General features: G+C 42.2%; 1 protein-coding gene across 1 annotated transcript in view; it reads left to right on the forward strand.

Annotated features, from left to right (window-relative positions):
• The first annotated feature begins 1,012 nt into the window (after nucleotides 1-1,012).
• Alkal1 (ALK and LTK ligand 1) overlaps nucleotides 1,013-15,256 on the forward strand; it is a 35,401-nt gene continuing 21,157 nt past the window's right edge. The window contains exon 1 of the mRNA NM_001195732.1: nucleotides 1,013-1,196. Within this exon, the coding sequence (NP_001182661.1) occupies nucleotides 1,013-1,196 (184 nt within the window). The remainder of the gene's footprint in view (nucleotides 1,197-15,256) is intronic.

The raw sequence follows: 15,256 nt of genomic DNA on the forward strand, positions 1-15,256 counted from the left end.
CACAGGTCTCTTTGAAGAGAAATTTCGAGCCAATCAATGATTAGAGAACCACAGAGCCTTTCCATCCCCCTCAGTTATGAGAGGGTAATTAATAATCAAGCATGGGCATGTTGATATGTATACTTAAGTCAGGCAGACAAAATGGCTCAAATCATAACTGACAAAGTACTGCTTCATCTAAGACTCTTGATTTTAAACGAATGAATTTATCCTCTCCCATTCTTTGATATTAACACCGACAAAACTTTGTGATAAGAGTCCCATAATTATAGATAGATAGATAGATAGATAGATAGATAGATAGATAGATACATAGATAGAGGATAGATAGTTAGATAGATAGATAGATAGATAGATAGATAGATAGATAGATAGATAGATAAAAACAGGCAAATAAAAAAACCAGCCATGAAGATCTCTAGTCTCCAGTACAGAGGTAGTTGTGCCCCGGTGTGGCCACTCATGGCTTCTGCTGTCCCGATTATAAATCCTTTGACTTTCTAGGGGAGGCTCTGCCTCCTCTAGGTCTCTGACCGATGGGGACTCTGGACTCAGGGACAGCGGGAATGCTCACCTGGCCAGCTCTGTGGCATTGCGGAGCTCATGATCCAAGAGCTCTGCACCCTGCCTCTGCCAGCAGAAACCCCATCCCGCTCTCTTGTGTCCAGAGCTACAAGTTGCTTTCGATCCCATGGACCAACGGAAGCCATGACCCAGAGACCCACAATTAAGGCATGAGACAGAGCCGGATAGAACTTGTGACTCGCCGGTGCGACTTGGTCCTGTCTCTGCCCCACATCCTGAAGCCGAGGAAAAGATCCCCCCGGAAGCTGCGTGAGCTCCGGAGGGTCCTGTGTCCCGACATACCCTCGTCCTGGGTTCTCTTGGTCCCCCAGCACCGCCCCGCCTCCGGTCCCCGCCCAGCGCCCTAGAGCGTTTAGACCTAGTCACCCGCGCCTCCAAGTTCCATTGCCGCCCCAGCCTGCCGCTCCCAGCTACGGACACGGAGGCCATGTGGCTCACTAAGCCCAGCACCCCGGTGTCCGCACTGCTGCTGCTGGCGCTGGCTTTGTCCCCGCCTGGGACTCAGGGGCGGCCCCAGAGAAGCTTGGCAGCGCGTGTCGCTGAGCTCAGGCCAGAGCTCTTCCTCCCTGTGACAGGGACTCGCCTGCCTCCCAGAGCCTCCCGGAGCACAGGTAAGCCCTGTATGACCCCTGACCTGCCCTTTCTACAGTCTAACCACTCTTATAGCTGGGCAAGCTGCTGTCGGGAAGGCTGAATTAAGTAGAGCAGAGGGTGGACACCTGTAGATTCCTGGGAATCTTTTCCCTGGGAAGGAAATAACAGGTTGACTATATTTGCCTTGGTTCAGTCTTCAACAACAAAATTCGTCTGGGGGGAAAAAAATCAGCTTTATATGCCTCATTCCTAACTGTGGGAGGTCTTTTGGAAATACATTAACCCAACTGTGGAAAGACTCGGGTCGCAACCTTGCCTTTCAGGATGATGGACAATCTATGTATGTGACAATAGATCACCGTCCAGAGATCTCTCTGGGTCTTCTGCGGTTTAACTAACATGGCACTCCTCAGGCAGAGTGGGAATTTCAGGGAGCTGCCACGGCTGAGGCTGCTTCGATCTTTTTTGCCCCTGGATCAGTTAGATGGGCCCTAAACGCTACAATCTCTTCCAATGTCAAGTCTGGACATTCCTGCTATCAAGATGCTTAGGAGGAAGGTAGGAAAAGTTGTCAGGATAGAGAACCAGCACCGCAAGACACCTACACACAGAGATGTGTGAATGAAAAGGCAAGGGGAACAGGAGGTGTAGAGAAAGGATTGCTGGGAGCAGTGTAAGAGGCTGGCAGGTGGTGGTGAGGAAGAGAAAAGCCACTTTGGAGTATCTTTGCATAAGCCTGTAGTCAGAGCAAGGGGAAGCTGGAGCAAAGGGCCTGTCTCCCTGGCCTTCACTGAACTTGCTGAGAGAACAAAGCAAGCACAGGGGTGGCTTGGGTTAATTATACCACTGCACCCAAGGCCTCTTCTGCACCCTCTCTCCCTTTCTCTCTTGCTCCTTCCTTGAGCCTTATTTTCTTCCTTCCTTTTCTTCTCCCTCCATTCATTTTAATTCCCTTTTGTCTGAAGCAGAGTCGCACTTTGTAGCCCCCGCTTCACAGCCTCCTGGGTCAGCCTTAGAATTATTGGCATATACTACCATAGTAGCTCAGGCTTCACTTTAAAGAAAACAAGAGGTGAGGATTTCTTAGTCTCTCTCTCTCTCTCTCTCTCTCTCTCTCTCTCTCTCTCTCTCTCACTCTCTCTCTCTCACTCTAGCTGGTTTTGTTTTGTCTTGAAGTTTTACTCCATAGTTCAGACTACTTGGAACTCAATCTATAGTTCAGGCTGTCCTTGAATTTGCAGAAATCTTCCTGCCTTCACATCCCAAGTTCTGGGCTAAGAGGTGACCCATACCTATTTTACCAGTTATGATATAAATATATTCCCAGTCACCCTATAGCTTCTAGTGAGAAATTCCTTCCCAGGTACATACCTTGCAGAGAACTGAGATCAAGAAGATGGATAGGAGGACAAGTGTGTCTGTCCTTCACTACATGTCTGAGGGAGAGAGAGTAGGGGCGTGCACATACACAGACTGAGTGAGCCAGGCAGGGAGAGAAGCAGAGGGAAGTGACAGAAAGACATGGAAGGCTAGTAAGGGGATATAGACCAAACCTATTTATCTGGAAGCTCTCCAGATAAGGCAGTAGGGGCATTCAGTATGGGGGAGTCATACCTTGATGCTTTCACATTATTATACCCTTTGACTTGAAAATTATTGCTAACAAAACTATTTATCTCAGGTACTAGTGTTGCTTTAGAATACAAACGGAACGTGAGAAAAACATCAAATTGCAAAATCACTTATGGTAACACATGAATTTTACCTGTTTTATTTTAGTTTAATGCGATTTCTCTGGTTAAAGACATTGGAGAAAATTGGGGGATATAGTTCAGTGGTAGAACTATATCCTAGAACACATGCGGGCCTAGATTCAACCAGCAATTCTCCTCCCAAATGACAAAGAAGATGTAAAAACCGTATAGCCTCAAAGAAAATGAGCTATGACTCACCCTCAAAATTTATTGCTTTCTACAGCTGTTTGAGGTGGCCTCATCTTTTGATTACTGTATCTTGTTTACATGGGGAGAGAGAGGGTGACTGGTTACATCTGAGTCTATGAATGGAACTCTTGACATGGATCAAGGAAAAGCAAGGACATGAATGCAGAGAAGACAAGTTCCCATCGGGAAGTTTTCATAGGAGCGGTAAGTGGTCATAATTCATCCAGGAGGAAGCGTCTCCCAAGTCCTCGAGGCCAACGACTGTCATCCATGTTGAGCAAGCCTGCAGTTGCCCTCTGTTAGTCTAAAGTAGAACCTGTAATGTTACCCAGCCTCAGCTGGTGAAAAAAAAAAAACGAGTTCAGGGGTGGTTTAAAATGTCCTGGAACTCCCACTGGGTAATCGTGTGAGAGTAGCAGAAGTCTCTTGTGTCCCTGCCTGTGTTTTTAGGCTTAAGTTCTGGAATTCTTTCTTTTTTTTTTTTTTTTCTCTGGAATTCTTTCTGCACCTGTAAAAACTACCTCAAATGCAGCTTCTCCTCTGGTACTTTGACCACACAGATCATCTCTGGCACTGCATTGTGGTGGATCTTCCTGCACACCACAGAAGCAGTTCTGCAGTAAACACCAGCTGGGGTTCTAATTTAACTTGGTTCTGGCATTTACCATCTCTTGAAGATGAGAGTCAGAACCTACAAGCTGAGGACTGTCTCTAAGACTGTCACTGCCTCCATTGCCAACTGCAAACTCTGGGTGGTTTTACTTGTGATTCTGAGCTTCTAGCTAAGTAAGAATCAAGGTTCCCATACTGTCCCCTCAGATTTCCACTAATTTTCTGCAATGGCTCATAAAAGTGAAAATATGCACAGTAGATACGGCATAGGGGAAGGGGCATGGGTGAGCAAACATCCCACCCCACCCCTTCCAAGTAAATCTTTATGTTCAACTATTCAAAAACTCCAAACTTGGTGCTTTTGAGTTTTTGTGGTGGCTTTATTACATAATAAGATTGAATCACGGGGTACTGGTGGTCAGCTAACCCATCAGACCTATCTTGAAGCTATTCAGAAGCTGCCGGTCCTCAGTCTCTTCTTAACACACTATTTTTGCCAAGATTCCAAGCAGTTTCTGATTTGTACACCAGGAAGGCCAATGATGTATTTCACAGCACCACAGCATGGAGTTGTACATTGTTCCTTTTCAGTAAGTTAGCCAGCTTCCTTTCCTAAATCAGAAGCAAGGCTGGAGGTGGGAGGGCCATTCCTAAGCAGAAGGGACAGTAAATACAAAGCCTGGGACAAGAGTTCCCAGCCAGGATTCCTTCCCTAGAATTGTTTGATCAGGGGTGGAGGTGGTGGTAGGTTGCTTGGCTCTCAGGAACACTGGTGATTAACGACCTATGGCCTTCCCTTCTTGCCTAGAGCCTGTCTGCCATTCACGAATTCATCTTCCAATTGAATTAGGCATGCAACAATATCTGAGGTCACTTTGACAGACTTTTGGTTGTGATATTTTTGTTTGTCATTCTTTGGTTCACCTCTGCTAATAACTGGTGCCTTCAATGCCTGGAGTCTGTTGTTCCGTGTTATTGTCTTTCCCACCTCCTGGGACCTTCAAATGGTCTCTGTACCCCTTACAATAATCCTGCTTCTGACTTGGGTGAGAATTAAAACGTGTGTTTCTTCATTCTTTCCTCCTGACCTCTGATACCAGCTCATCATCACTATAATAGGAAGAAGCACAAATGGAACCATACCCCGAATACTGTCATCAAAGGAGGTCCTAGGTGCTCATGCATTGGCATGTAGACAAGGTCAGAAAGCTGAAAATGGGCTGTGATGGGATTGGAAAGAAATTGGAGGATTTTGAGATCAGAAAGAAATTGTCCTGAAATGTGAGGAAACAGAAGCATAAAAGAAAAAATTTGAAGTTTTTATTTCCCCTTTTGTGAACTATACACACTTTCATTAATTCTATAGAATTTCTAAAGCCAGAGTCTCAGAGGGGTTGTATAAGTGTAAAACCATGTTTATGGTGGAGCCTCAAAAGAAACTGAAGATCCCTTTAGAGAGGTTATTCTAAACAATTGCAAGTGGCATTCTTTATTAAGCAATGCGGGATGTGGCACCTCTCGAGCTATAAATCTGTCCTAGCCTCTCTTGACTTTTCCAGAAGTCCTAAGTCCTCTCAAAGGCAACGCTGGGCTAGGAATCAGACAGAAAAGGCCAAGAGGCTCTCGGTAGATTGGTTGATGTGTTTTTCACTGAGACGTTTACGACGACTGAGGGCGTATTCTGCTTCCTCTCCAGGACATTCCTACCTTTTTGAGTGTTTCACTTTTCTTGGTTTGTGGCAGCCACAGGCTCATCTGTATAGATGCTATATCCCTCTCCACCCTTCCCAGATTGTTCCGCTGTGTTCTCCAATACGCTTCTTTTATCTTTGCCTGATGGGATTTTGTTTGCACATTTTGGATTCTATGGTAAAAAACAAACTGCCATTCCATACTCTTCTGCCACAGCAGTCAAAATGGAAGCCTTCTGTGACATTAAAAAGCCCATGCTTTGCTCGGCACAAGCAGCACACAGTCTACTCTGCACTGGGCACCAGCTGGTGTTCTCAAATCCAGCTCAATCCTGATGCTTTCCTTGTGCAGACATGGTCCAACTCCAAGTGATTTTACTACACACCTACTCTCAATTCATAACAAGTGATATTTTTGATTGTTGACTGTGAGTAATGTTAACCTACTCCTGAACAGAGAAGATTAAATTTGGTGTTAATTATGGTTGCAGTATGGGAAAATACAAAATCAAGATACCTTGAAAATGTACTACGAAGTATAGTGTTTATTTAACTCCAAATAGATCACCTTTTAGGTGTGATAGCCTGTGCTGACAGAAGAGAAGATTTCATATAAGAAAGCATGGGGGGGAATGAGCCATGGTAGAAAGGCAAGGATTACCTGTTTAAGGAAACTTGTTTGACTCTGTGTGTGTGGGAGGGAGAGGGTATGTGGGGGTATTTGCGTGTATGTGGTAGCATTCTGAGTGTGGTGTAAAAGGCACAAGGGCTGCAGCCTAGTTCAAGTGTACACCTGTGTGAGATGTGTGACCCACCATGGTCTCTGTGGCATTCTTTAGAGGTGTGGCCCTGTTGAAGAAAGTGTGTCACTGTGGGTATGGATTTTTTTCCAATTTTTTATTAGGTATTTTCTTTTTTTTTTTTTTTTTTTACATTTTTAAATCTTTTTATTGGAAATAGATTTTTTAAATTTATTACATATTTTCCTCAATTACATTTCCAATGCTATCCCAAAAGTCCCCCATACCCTCCCCCCCCCCCACTTTCCTACCCACCCATTCCCATTTTTTTGGCCCTGGCGTCCCCCTGTACTGGGGCATATAAAGTTTGTGTGCCCAATGGGCCTCTCTTTCCAGTGATGGCTGACTAGGCCATCTTTTGATACATATGTAGCTAGAGTCAAGAGCTCCTGGGTACTGGTTAGTTCATAATGTTGTTTCATCTATAGGGTTGCAGGTCCCTTTAGCTCCTTGGGTAATTTCTCTAGTTCCTCCATTGGGAGCCCTGTGATCCATCCAATAGCTGACTGAGAAGGGTGTATGTGGAGTTCCTTGATCCACTTAGATTTGACCTTAGTACAAGGAGATAGGAATGGATCAATTCGTATTCTTCTACATGATAACCGCCAGTTGTGCCAGCACCATTTTTTCTTTATATACATTTCAAATGCTATCCCGAAAGTTCCCCATATGCACCCACCCCCCGGCTCTCCTACCCACCCCACTTCTTGTCCCTGGTGTTCCCCTGTACTGGGGTATATAAACTTTACAAGAACAAGAGGCCTCTCTTCCCAATGATGGCCAACTAGGCCATCTTCTGCTACATATGCAGCTACAGACAAGAGCTCTGGGGGTACAGTTTAGTTTATATTGTTGTTCCACCTATAGGGTTGCAGTTCCCTTTAGCTCCTTGGGTACTTTCTCTAGCTCCTCCATTGGGGGTCCTGTGTTCCATCTGATAGCTGACTGTGAGCATCCACTTCTGTGTTTGCTAGGCACCAGCATAGCCTCACAAGAGACAGCTATATCAGGGTCCTTTTAGCAAAATCTTATATATATTGGATATTAGTCCCCTATCTGATTTAGGATTGGTAAAGATCCTTTCCCAATCTGTTGGTGGCCTTTTTGTCTTATTGACAGTGTCTTTTGCCTTACAGAAGCTTTGCAATTTTATGAGGTCCCATTTGTCGATTCTCAATCTTACAGCACAAGCAATTGCTCTTCTATTCAGAAATTTCCCCCCTGTGCCCATGTCTTCGAGGCTTTTCCCGACTTTCTCCTCTATAAGTTTCAGTGTCTCTGGTTTTATGTAGAGTTCCATGATCCACTTAGACTTGACCTTAGTACAAGGAGATAAAAATGGATCAATTCGCATTCTTCTACATGATAACCAGCAGTTGTGCCAGCACCATTTGTTGAAAATGCTGTCTTTTTTCCACTGGATGGTTTTAGCTCCCTTGTCAAAGATCAAGTGACCACAGGGGTGTAGGTTCATTTCTGGGTCTTCAATTCTATTCCATTGGTTTACCTGTCTGTTGCTATACCAGTACCATGCAGTTTTTAATCACAGTTGCTCTGTAGTACAGCTTTAGATCAGGCATGGTGATTCCACCAGAGGTTCTAGTTTTTGCTACCCTAGGTTTTTTGTTATTCCAGATGAATTTGCAAATTGCCCTTTCTAATTTGTTGAAGAATTGAGTTGGAATTTTGATGGGGACTGCATTGAATCTGTAGATTGCTTTTGGCAAGATAGCCATTTTTACTATATTGATCCTGCCAATCCATGAGCATGGGAGATCTTTCCATCTTCTGAGATCTTCTTTAATTTCTTTCTTCAGAGACTTGAAGTTCTTATCATACAGATCTTTCACTTCCTTAGTTAGAGTCACAGCAAGGTATTTTATATTATTTGTCACTATTGTGAAGGTTGTTGTTTCCCTAATTTCTTTCTCAGCCTGTTTATCCTTTGTGTAGAGAAAGGCCATTGACTTGTTTGAGTTAATTTTATATCCAGCTACTTCACTGAAGCTATTTATCAGGTTTAGATGTTCTCTGGTGGAATATTTAGGGTTACTTATACATACTATCATATCATCTGCAAATAGTGATAATTTGACTTCTTACTTTCCAATTTGTATCCCCTTGGTCTCCTTTTATTTTCTAATTGATCTGGCTAAGACTTCAAGTACTATGTTGAATAGGTAGGGAGAAAGTGGACAGCCTTGTCTAGTCCCTGATTTTAGTGGGATTGCTTCCAACTTCTCACCATTTACTTTGATGTTGGATACTGGTTTTCTATAGATTACTTTTATTATGTTTAGGTATGGGCCTTGAATTCCTGATCTTTCCAAGACTTTGATCATGAATAGGTGTTGGATTTTGTCAAATGCTTTCTCAGCATCTAACGAGATGATCATGTGGTTTTTGTCTTTTAGTTTGTTTATATAGTGGATAACGTTGATGGATTTCCGTATATTAAACCATCCCTGCATCCTTGGAATGAAGCCTACTTGGTCAGGATGGATGATTGTTTTGATGTGTTCTTGGATTCGGTTAGCGAGAGTTTTATTGAGTATATTTGCATCGATATTCATAAGGGAAATTGGTCTGACGTTCTCTATCTTTGTTGGGTCTTTGTGTGGTTTAGGTATCAGAGTAATTGTGGCTTCATAGAATGAATTGGGTAGAGTACCTTCTGATTCTATTTTGAATAGTTTGAGAAGAACTGGAATTAGATCTTTGAAAGTCTGATAGAACTCTGCACTAAACCCATCTGGTGCTGGGCTTTTTTTCGTTGAGAGACTATTAATGACTGCTTCTATTTCTTTAGGGGATATAAGACTCTTTAGGTCATTAATCTGATCCTGATTTAACTTTGGTACCTGGTATCTGTCTAGAAAATTGTTCATTTCATCCAGGTTTTCCGGTTTTGTTGAGTATAGCCTTTTGTAGAAGGATCTGATGGTGTTTTGGATTTCTTCAGGATCTGTTGTTATATCTCCCTTTTCATTTCTGATTTTGTTAATTAGGATGCTGTCCCTGTGCCCTCTAGTGAGTCTGGCTAGGGTTTATCTATCTTGTTGATTTTCTCAAAGAACCAGCTCCTGGTTTGGTTGATTCTTTGAATAGTTCTTTTTGTTTCCACTTGGTTGATTTCACCCCTGAGTTTGATCTACTTCTCTTTCTTTAGGTATGGGAAGTTTTCCTCTATAATTTTGTTGAAGATATTTGCTGGCCCTTTAAGTTGAAAATCTTCATTCTCATCTACTCCTATTATCTGTAGGTTTGGTCTTCTCATTATGTCCTGAATTTCCTGGATGTTTTGAGTTAGGATCTTTTTGCATTTTGCATTTTCTTTGATTGTTATATCTATGTTCCCTGTGGAATCTTCTGCACCTGAGATTCTCTCTTCCATCTCTTGCATTCTGTTGCTGATGCTCACATCTATGCTTCCTGATTTCTTTCCTAGGGTTTCTATCTCCCAAGTTGTCTCCCTTTGGGTTTTCTTTATTGTTTCTACTTCCATTTTTAGATCCTGGATGGTTTTGGTCAATTCCATCACCTGTTTTGTATTGTTTTCCTGTAACTATCTAAGGCATTTTTGTGTTTCCTCTTCAAAGGCTTCTAGCTGTTTACCTGTGTTTTCCTGTATTTCCTTCTTAATGTCCTCCATCATCATCATAAGAAGTGACTTTAGATCCACGTCTTGCTTTTCTGGTGTGATGGTGTATCCAGGACTTGTTATGGTGGGAAAGTTTGGTTCTGATGATGCCAAGTAACCTTGGTTTTTGTTGCTTCTGTTCTTTTTTTTTTTTTTTTAAATATTTATTTATTTATTTATTTATTATATGTAAGTACACTGTAGCTGTCTTCAGACACACCAGAAGAGGGCGTCAGATCTTATTACAGATGGTTGTGAGCCACCATGTGGTTGCTGGGAATTGAACTCGGGACCTTTGGAAGAGCAGTCAGTGCTCTTAACCTCTGAGCCATCTCTCCAGCCCGTTGCTTCTGTTCTTATGCTTGCCTCCTGCCATATGATTATCTCAAGTATTTGCTCCCCTCAATATATCTGTTTGATGCCTCTCATTCCTATAATCCTAGTTGATTCAGGACTCCTCAGAGTCCAGCTTTCTCTGTTATCCTTTGCTTGTGGGCTCCTGTGAACCTGAGATTCTGGGTGTGTCAAAGTTCTTGGCAGTCAAGTTCCTCTGAGACCCTGAAATACTGGTGTGACCAAGCTCCTTTTATCCTGAGATCTTGTTGTCAAAGATCCTGGGTGTATTACAGTGCCTGGAAGTGATGTCTCCTTTGAGGAGCGTAGAGCTGTCTGGTCAGTGGTCGTAAGATCACGTGGAGAGTCCTCTAGGGACTGTGGGGGTGTCCACTAACTCCGCTGCCAAAGTGACCCAGTTTTGGTGCCTACCGGAAGGGCATGGGTATGAATTTTAAGATCTTCCTCCTAGCTTTTTCCTTCCTAGCTCCTAGACAGTCTTCTCCTGTCTCCTTTTGGATGAAGATGTAGAACTCTCAACTCCTCCAGCCCCACATTTGCCTGAATGCTGCAGTGCACCTGCCTTGATGATAATGGACTTAACCTCTAAATGTGTAAGCCAGCCTGAATTAAATGTCCTTATAAGAGCTGCCTTGGTCATGGTGTCTGTTCATAACAGTAAAACCCTAAGACAGCTTTCTAGTTCCACTTCCAGTGCTCAGAACAAGTGCTAACTCCAGTCTGATTTTCTCAATAAACTGCTAAAAAGTGATTTAATTTGCTAGACCAACAAACAGAACTCAGGAATACACTGTACCTACCTTTGTTTGTTTATCATAAAAAATGGATTAAAAAAAAATCAAGGCTGGGGAAAGTCACTGACTTCCATGCCCTGTGAGTGCAAGTAACCCTCCACTGCTCTCCATGTGCCCAGGTCTCTGCAAGCCCTAAAAATCTCACCATCTTGAAGGGTTTGTGGAGGTTTTATTGAATCACTGGTGTAGGGTTGATTGAATCACTGGTCTTTGGTGGTCAACTGAACCACTAGCCCTCCTCCCTTCCCTGAGACCAGCCCTTTATCGTCCCTTCTTGCTTCTGGAGACCATTTCCAATCCTGAAGCACTCTGAAGGCTTCTAGTCCTTATTCAAGTCATGCCAAAGACAGGGTCATCTTGGAGATTCCTAGGATTGTGCATCAGGGAGCAGGGTTGAGGAGTTAGTATGTATTTTCCAGTATCATATCCTTCTTCCTTTATTTCTCTCTATGTTCAAAAAATAACTAAACATGTCTCATAATTATATTTATTAAAAAATCTCAAAAAAATTCTAGAAATATTGGATATTGCTGGTACTTTCACAATAATGGAATTCTCTTTTATATAATCCACATTCTTTTATTATAAATCTGTAAGGTGTCTCTCTGCCCAATTAGACAGTCATACTACAGTAACTGGTGATGAACAATTACTTCTGAGTGAAATGATGAAAATATTTTTTGCTACTTTGCATGTTACCAAGGTAGAAGGTGTAGTTTGTTTTTGTTTAAGGCAGAGTTTTGCAATATAGTCCAGGGTAAACTTAAGCTCCAGTCCTCCTGCTTCAGCCTCCGGAGTGCCAAGATTACTGGCATGTGCCACCCTGACTAGTTATGTGGGTTCTTTCTTAAAGCATTTTTATTAAACATGACAGAGGTTCCTAGCCTGATGCTTTGCTGTACACTTACATAGAAAATGATTACTATAATCAAACAAGCATGCCCATCCCCTTTGGTTTTACCATGTGTTAATATTTTATTTGTAGAATAGCTTATAGCTATTTGGTTCACTGAAAACATTTAGTGTGGGAAGAGGTCAAGGTGGAAAGGGTACATATGATTTTGCTCCACTTTCTTATTTGGCAGGCACTACAACCAGATGTTTGCTGTCTGTTGGGCCCAGTAGCCAGATGCTCTGATCATAAACACTCATTATGAGCAGCCAGAGCTCACTTACATGAATGGATTTCTCCCCATTCACAGTGGTTTTGGCAGTAACAGTTATCTGCTTGAAAGACCCATTTATCTCATTACAAAGTAGAGAAATTCCATGCAGGAAGTTGATAGAATCACCCAGTGTTGTTTCTTTCTCCCCAGAACATTACTTTTTAGTCAGAAATTACCTAGGGAAGTTAAGGGTTTTCAAATTCCTTTAAATGTTTTATTATATTTATCTACTTATGTGTGCATGCATGTGCATGAGTGTGCATTTGGTGGAGCACACATCTGGAACTCAAAGAATAACTTGTGGCAGTCAGTTCTATCATGTTGGCCCCAGTGATTGAACTTAGGTCATTAGGCTTGGCAGCAAATACCTTTACCTACTTAGTCATCTTCATAGCCCTAAAATTCCATTTTAATCATACAGTTTCTTCTTTGTTTTTCATTTTTATGGCTGTAAGAAAACTCTCAAATGTATAGGTGCAAATTTAAGATCATTGCTGATGTTAGGAGACAGGTAGGTAGGTGATGTTTCCCTCCTATCTGTGTGGGAACTTGAAGCACAATAGCTCTGACTTTATCTTTACTGTTAATTTTGAAGTGTTTGGATACCTATGGCCACCCAAAGTTTGAAAGTATTACACGGAAGCTGGTGATGTATCTCAGTGGTAAAAGCACTGACTGCTGCTATTAGAGAGGGCACATGATTGATTCTCAACGTCCACATGGTGATTCATAACTGTCTGCAACTCCAGTCCCAGGTGATCCAATGGCCTCTTAAGGCATCGGAGGGCACACATTTTATGCACATGATATACAGATATACATCTAGGGAAAACACCCATATATATATATATATATATATATATATATATATATATATATATATATACAATAACTCAATGAAAACGTAAAAAGAAAGCATTAAATGGAAAATTACAAGGCATCCAATGGAGAGGGCTCAGTGGGTGCAAGCATGAGGAGGAACTCAGTTCAAATCCCCATAATCCATATAAAGTCAGGTGCTGTAATGTGCATTTCTAATTCTGTTTATAGATAGAGATAGCCTGCCCCATTGTCACCTAGTATTCATTTCTGAAGGCAATGCTGTGTTTTGTGTTGTGGTACAGTTGGCACCAGAGGCCCAAACAACCTATGCAACTACCTGACACCACACAGAAGCTCAGGAATGCCTCAGAACCCTACTGGTGCTGGTCCTGGGAGAACTGTGTAAAGTGTGGCACTGTTTTGTGGAGACCTTAGGACAGTCCCTAATTTTTAGGGAAACTGATCCTGTATGTCACTATTGTTTACTGTTCTCTTTTCACTGGTTAATAGGCTGCTTCATGTGGAAGGAGAAAGGTGCTTGTTCTAGAGCTTCTAGGACTCATTGAGGGAAATGTGAAGAAAGACAAGAGCTACTTGAAAAAGTTTGAATTACTTACAAAAATCCATGGAGGTTTAGAAGCATCTGGGAAGAATCAACAGAAGTAGAAAGTTGGAGGCAAATGGAGTGACACTGAGAGAATGTATCTTAGGGTTTTACTACTATAAACAGACACCATGACCAAGGCAACTCTTATAAGAAGATTTAATTGGGGTGGGCTTACAGGTTCAGAGGTTCAGAGATTCAGTCTGTTATCATCAAGGAGGGAGCATGGCAGCTTTCAGGCAGACATGGAGATGAAGGAGCTGAGAGTTCTTCTTCTTGGTTCTGAAGGCAAACAGGAGAAGACTGGCATCCAGGGTTTCAAAGCCCATTCCTACAGTGACACAATTCCTCCAACAAGGCCACACTTCCTAATAGTGCCTAATGCCTGGGTCCAACCCTATTCAAACCACCACAGAGGGCTCCACATTGAAACAGGATGATATATTATTTCTAGAGAAACAACTAGAAGATGTCTGAATATTCTGGAAAAAAAAAAACAGATTGATGGCTGGTATGTAGAAAAGGATATTGTCACTAGTAGACAAGTTGAAACTCTCAGATTACAAGCAGCTGAAGCCAAAATAATGCTCGGGGTAGTTCAAATCAAAGAAAAATGACCCAAAAGATCAATATGTATTACTGTGAATGAGAATTACCAACTTCAAGAAAGCCAGAAAAAGCTTCTAGAGGAAGCTGAAGTATGGGAAGAGTAGGTGACCAGAGTAGATAGAAAACACACTAAGAATCCAAACAATGTGCAGAAAAGCTGTCACAATTTGGAAAAGTGACCAACAATCATTCCATGTTTGCTGGCCAGTTAAGAAGACTGGGACACCATTGTTGAAGACAGTGTGGCTGATGGTGGCAAAGTGGATTCAAATGCAGTGAGCCACAAAATGGTTCTCAGTTTAATGCTGAAGGAAACTCAAAAGGAACAAATTCATGTAACTCAGTGAGGTGCTCCTTTAAAGACACCCCTCTCCAAAGAAAAGATGGCTAGTTTCATGTAGGAATCTAAAGTAACTAGGGCAAAGTGATAACCTTACAGAGCACAGTAAAACCTTACAGAGAGAAGAGGCACTTTTATAGCAGACATGCACAGACAGTGAGGGCCAGGGACTTCACTAGAAATATAAAGTACAATCTAAAGTGTTTCCAGACACAAAACAAAATCCCACAGGCAATTAAGAGAAAAAAATACCAGAAAAGAAGAGAAACTTTACAAAGCACTCAACCACAAAGCATCAAACAGCTGAAGTGCTGGAGAGCCACAGAAGATGAAGCCACCAACTTGAGGAACTGGAAAGAACCATTTGTTCTTTTCAAGAACAGGTGACATCAAGAAAGAAAAAAAAAAAAACACCACTGTTAGTTAGCAGCTTGAGTGTTAAAATCCTCATTGTTCTAAGAAAAGAAAATGCTCACAATAGACAAAAGTCAACTGAAAGTGTGTCTAAATTTGAATTTTTACGGAAATCCTTAAGCACTTGATATTCTAAATACAGGGAGTATCAGAGTAGTATCTGAACGTGGCCCCTCATCCTGCATGTAGCCCTGCACTGTGGGACAGTGCATTCATTTGAAGCTAGAGCTTTTCTCTGTCTAGCTTTGCTACTGGGAAGGAGAGAAAGGTAGATGGACAAACAGCACA

Source organism: Mus musculus, chromosome 1, assembly GCF_000001635.26.
Source record: "Mus musculus strain C57BL/6J chromosome 1, GRCm38.p6 C57BL/6J".
NCBI lineage: Eukaryota > Metazoa > Chordata > Mammalia > Rodentia > Muridae > Mus > Mus musculus.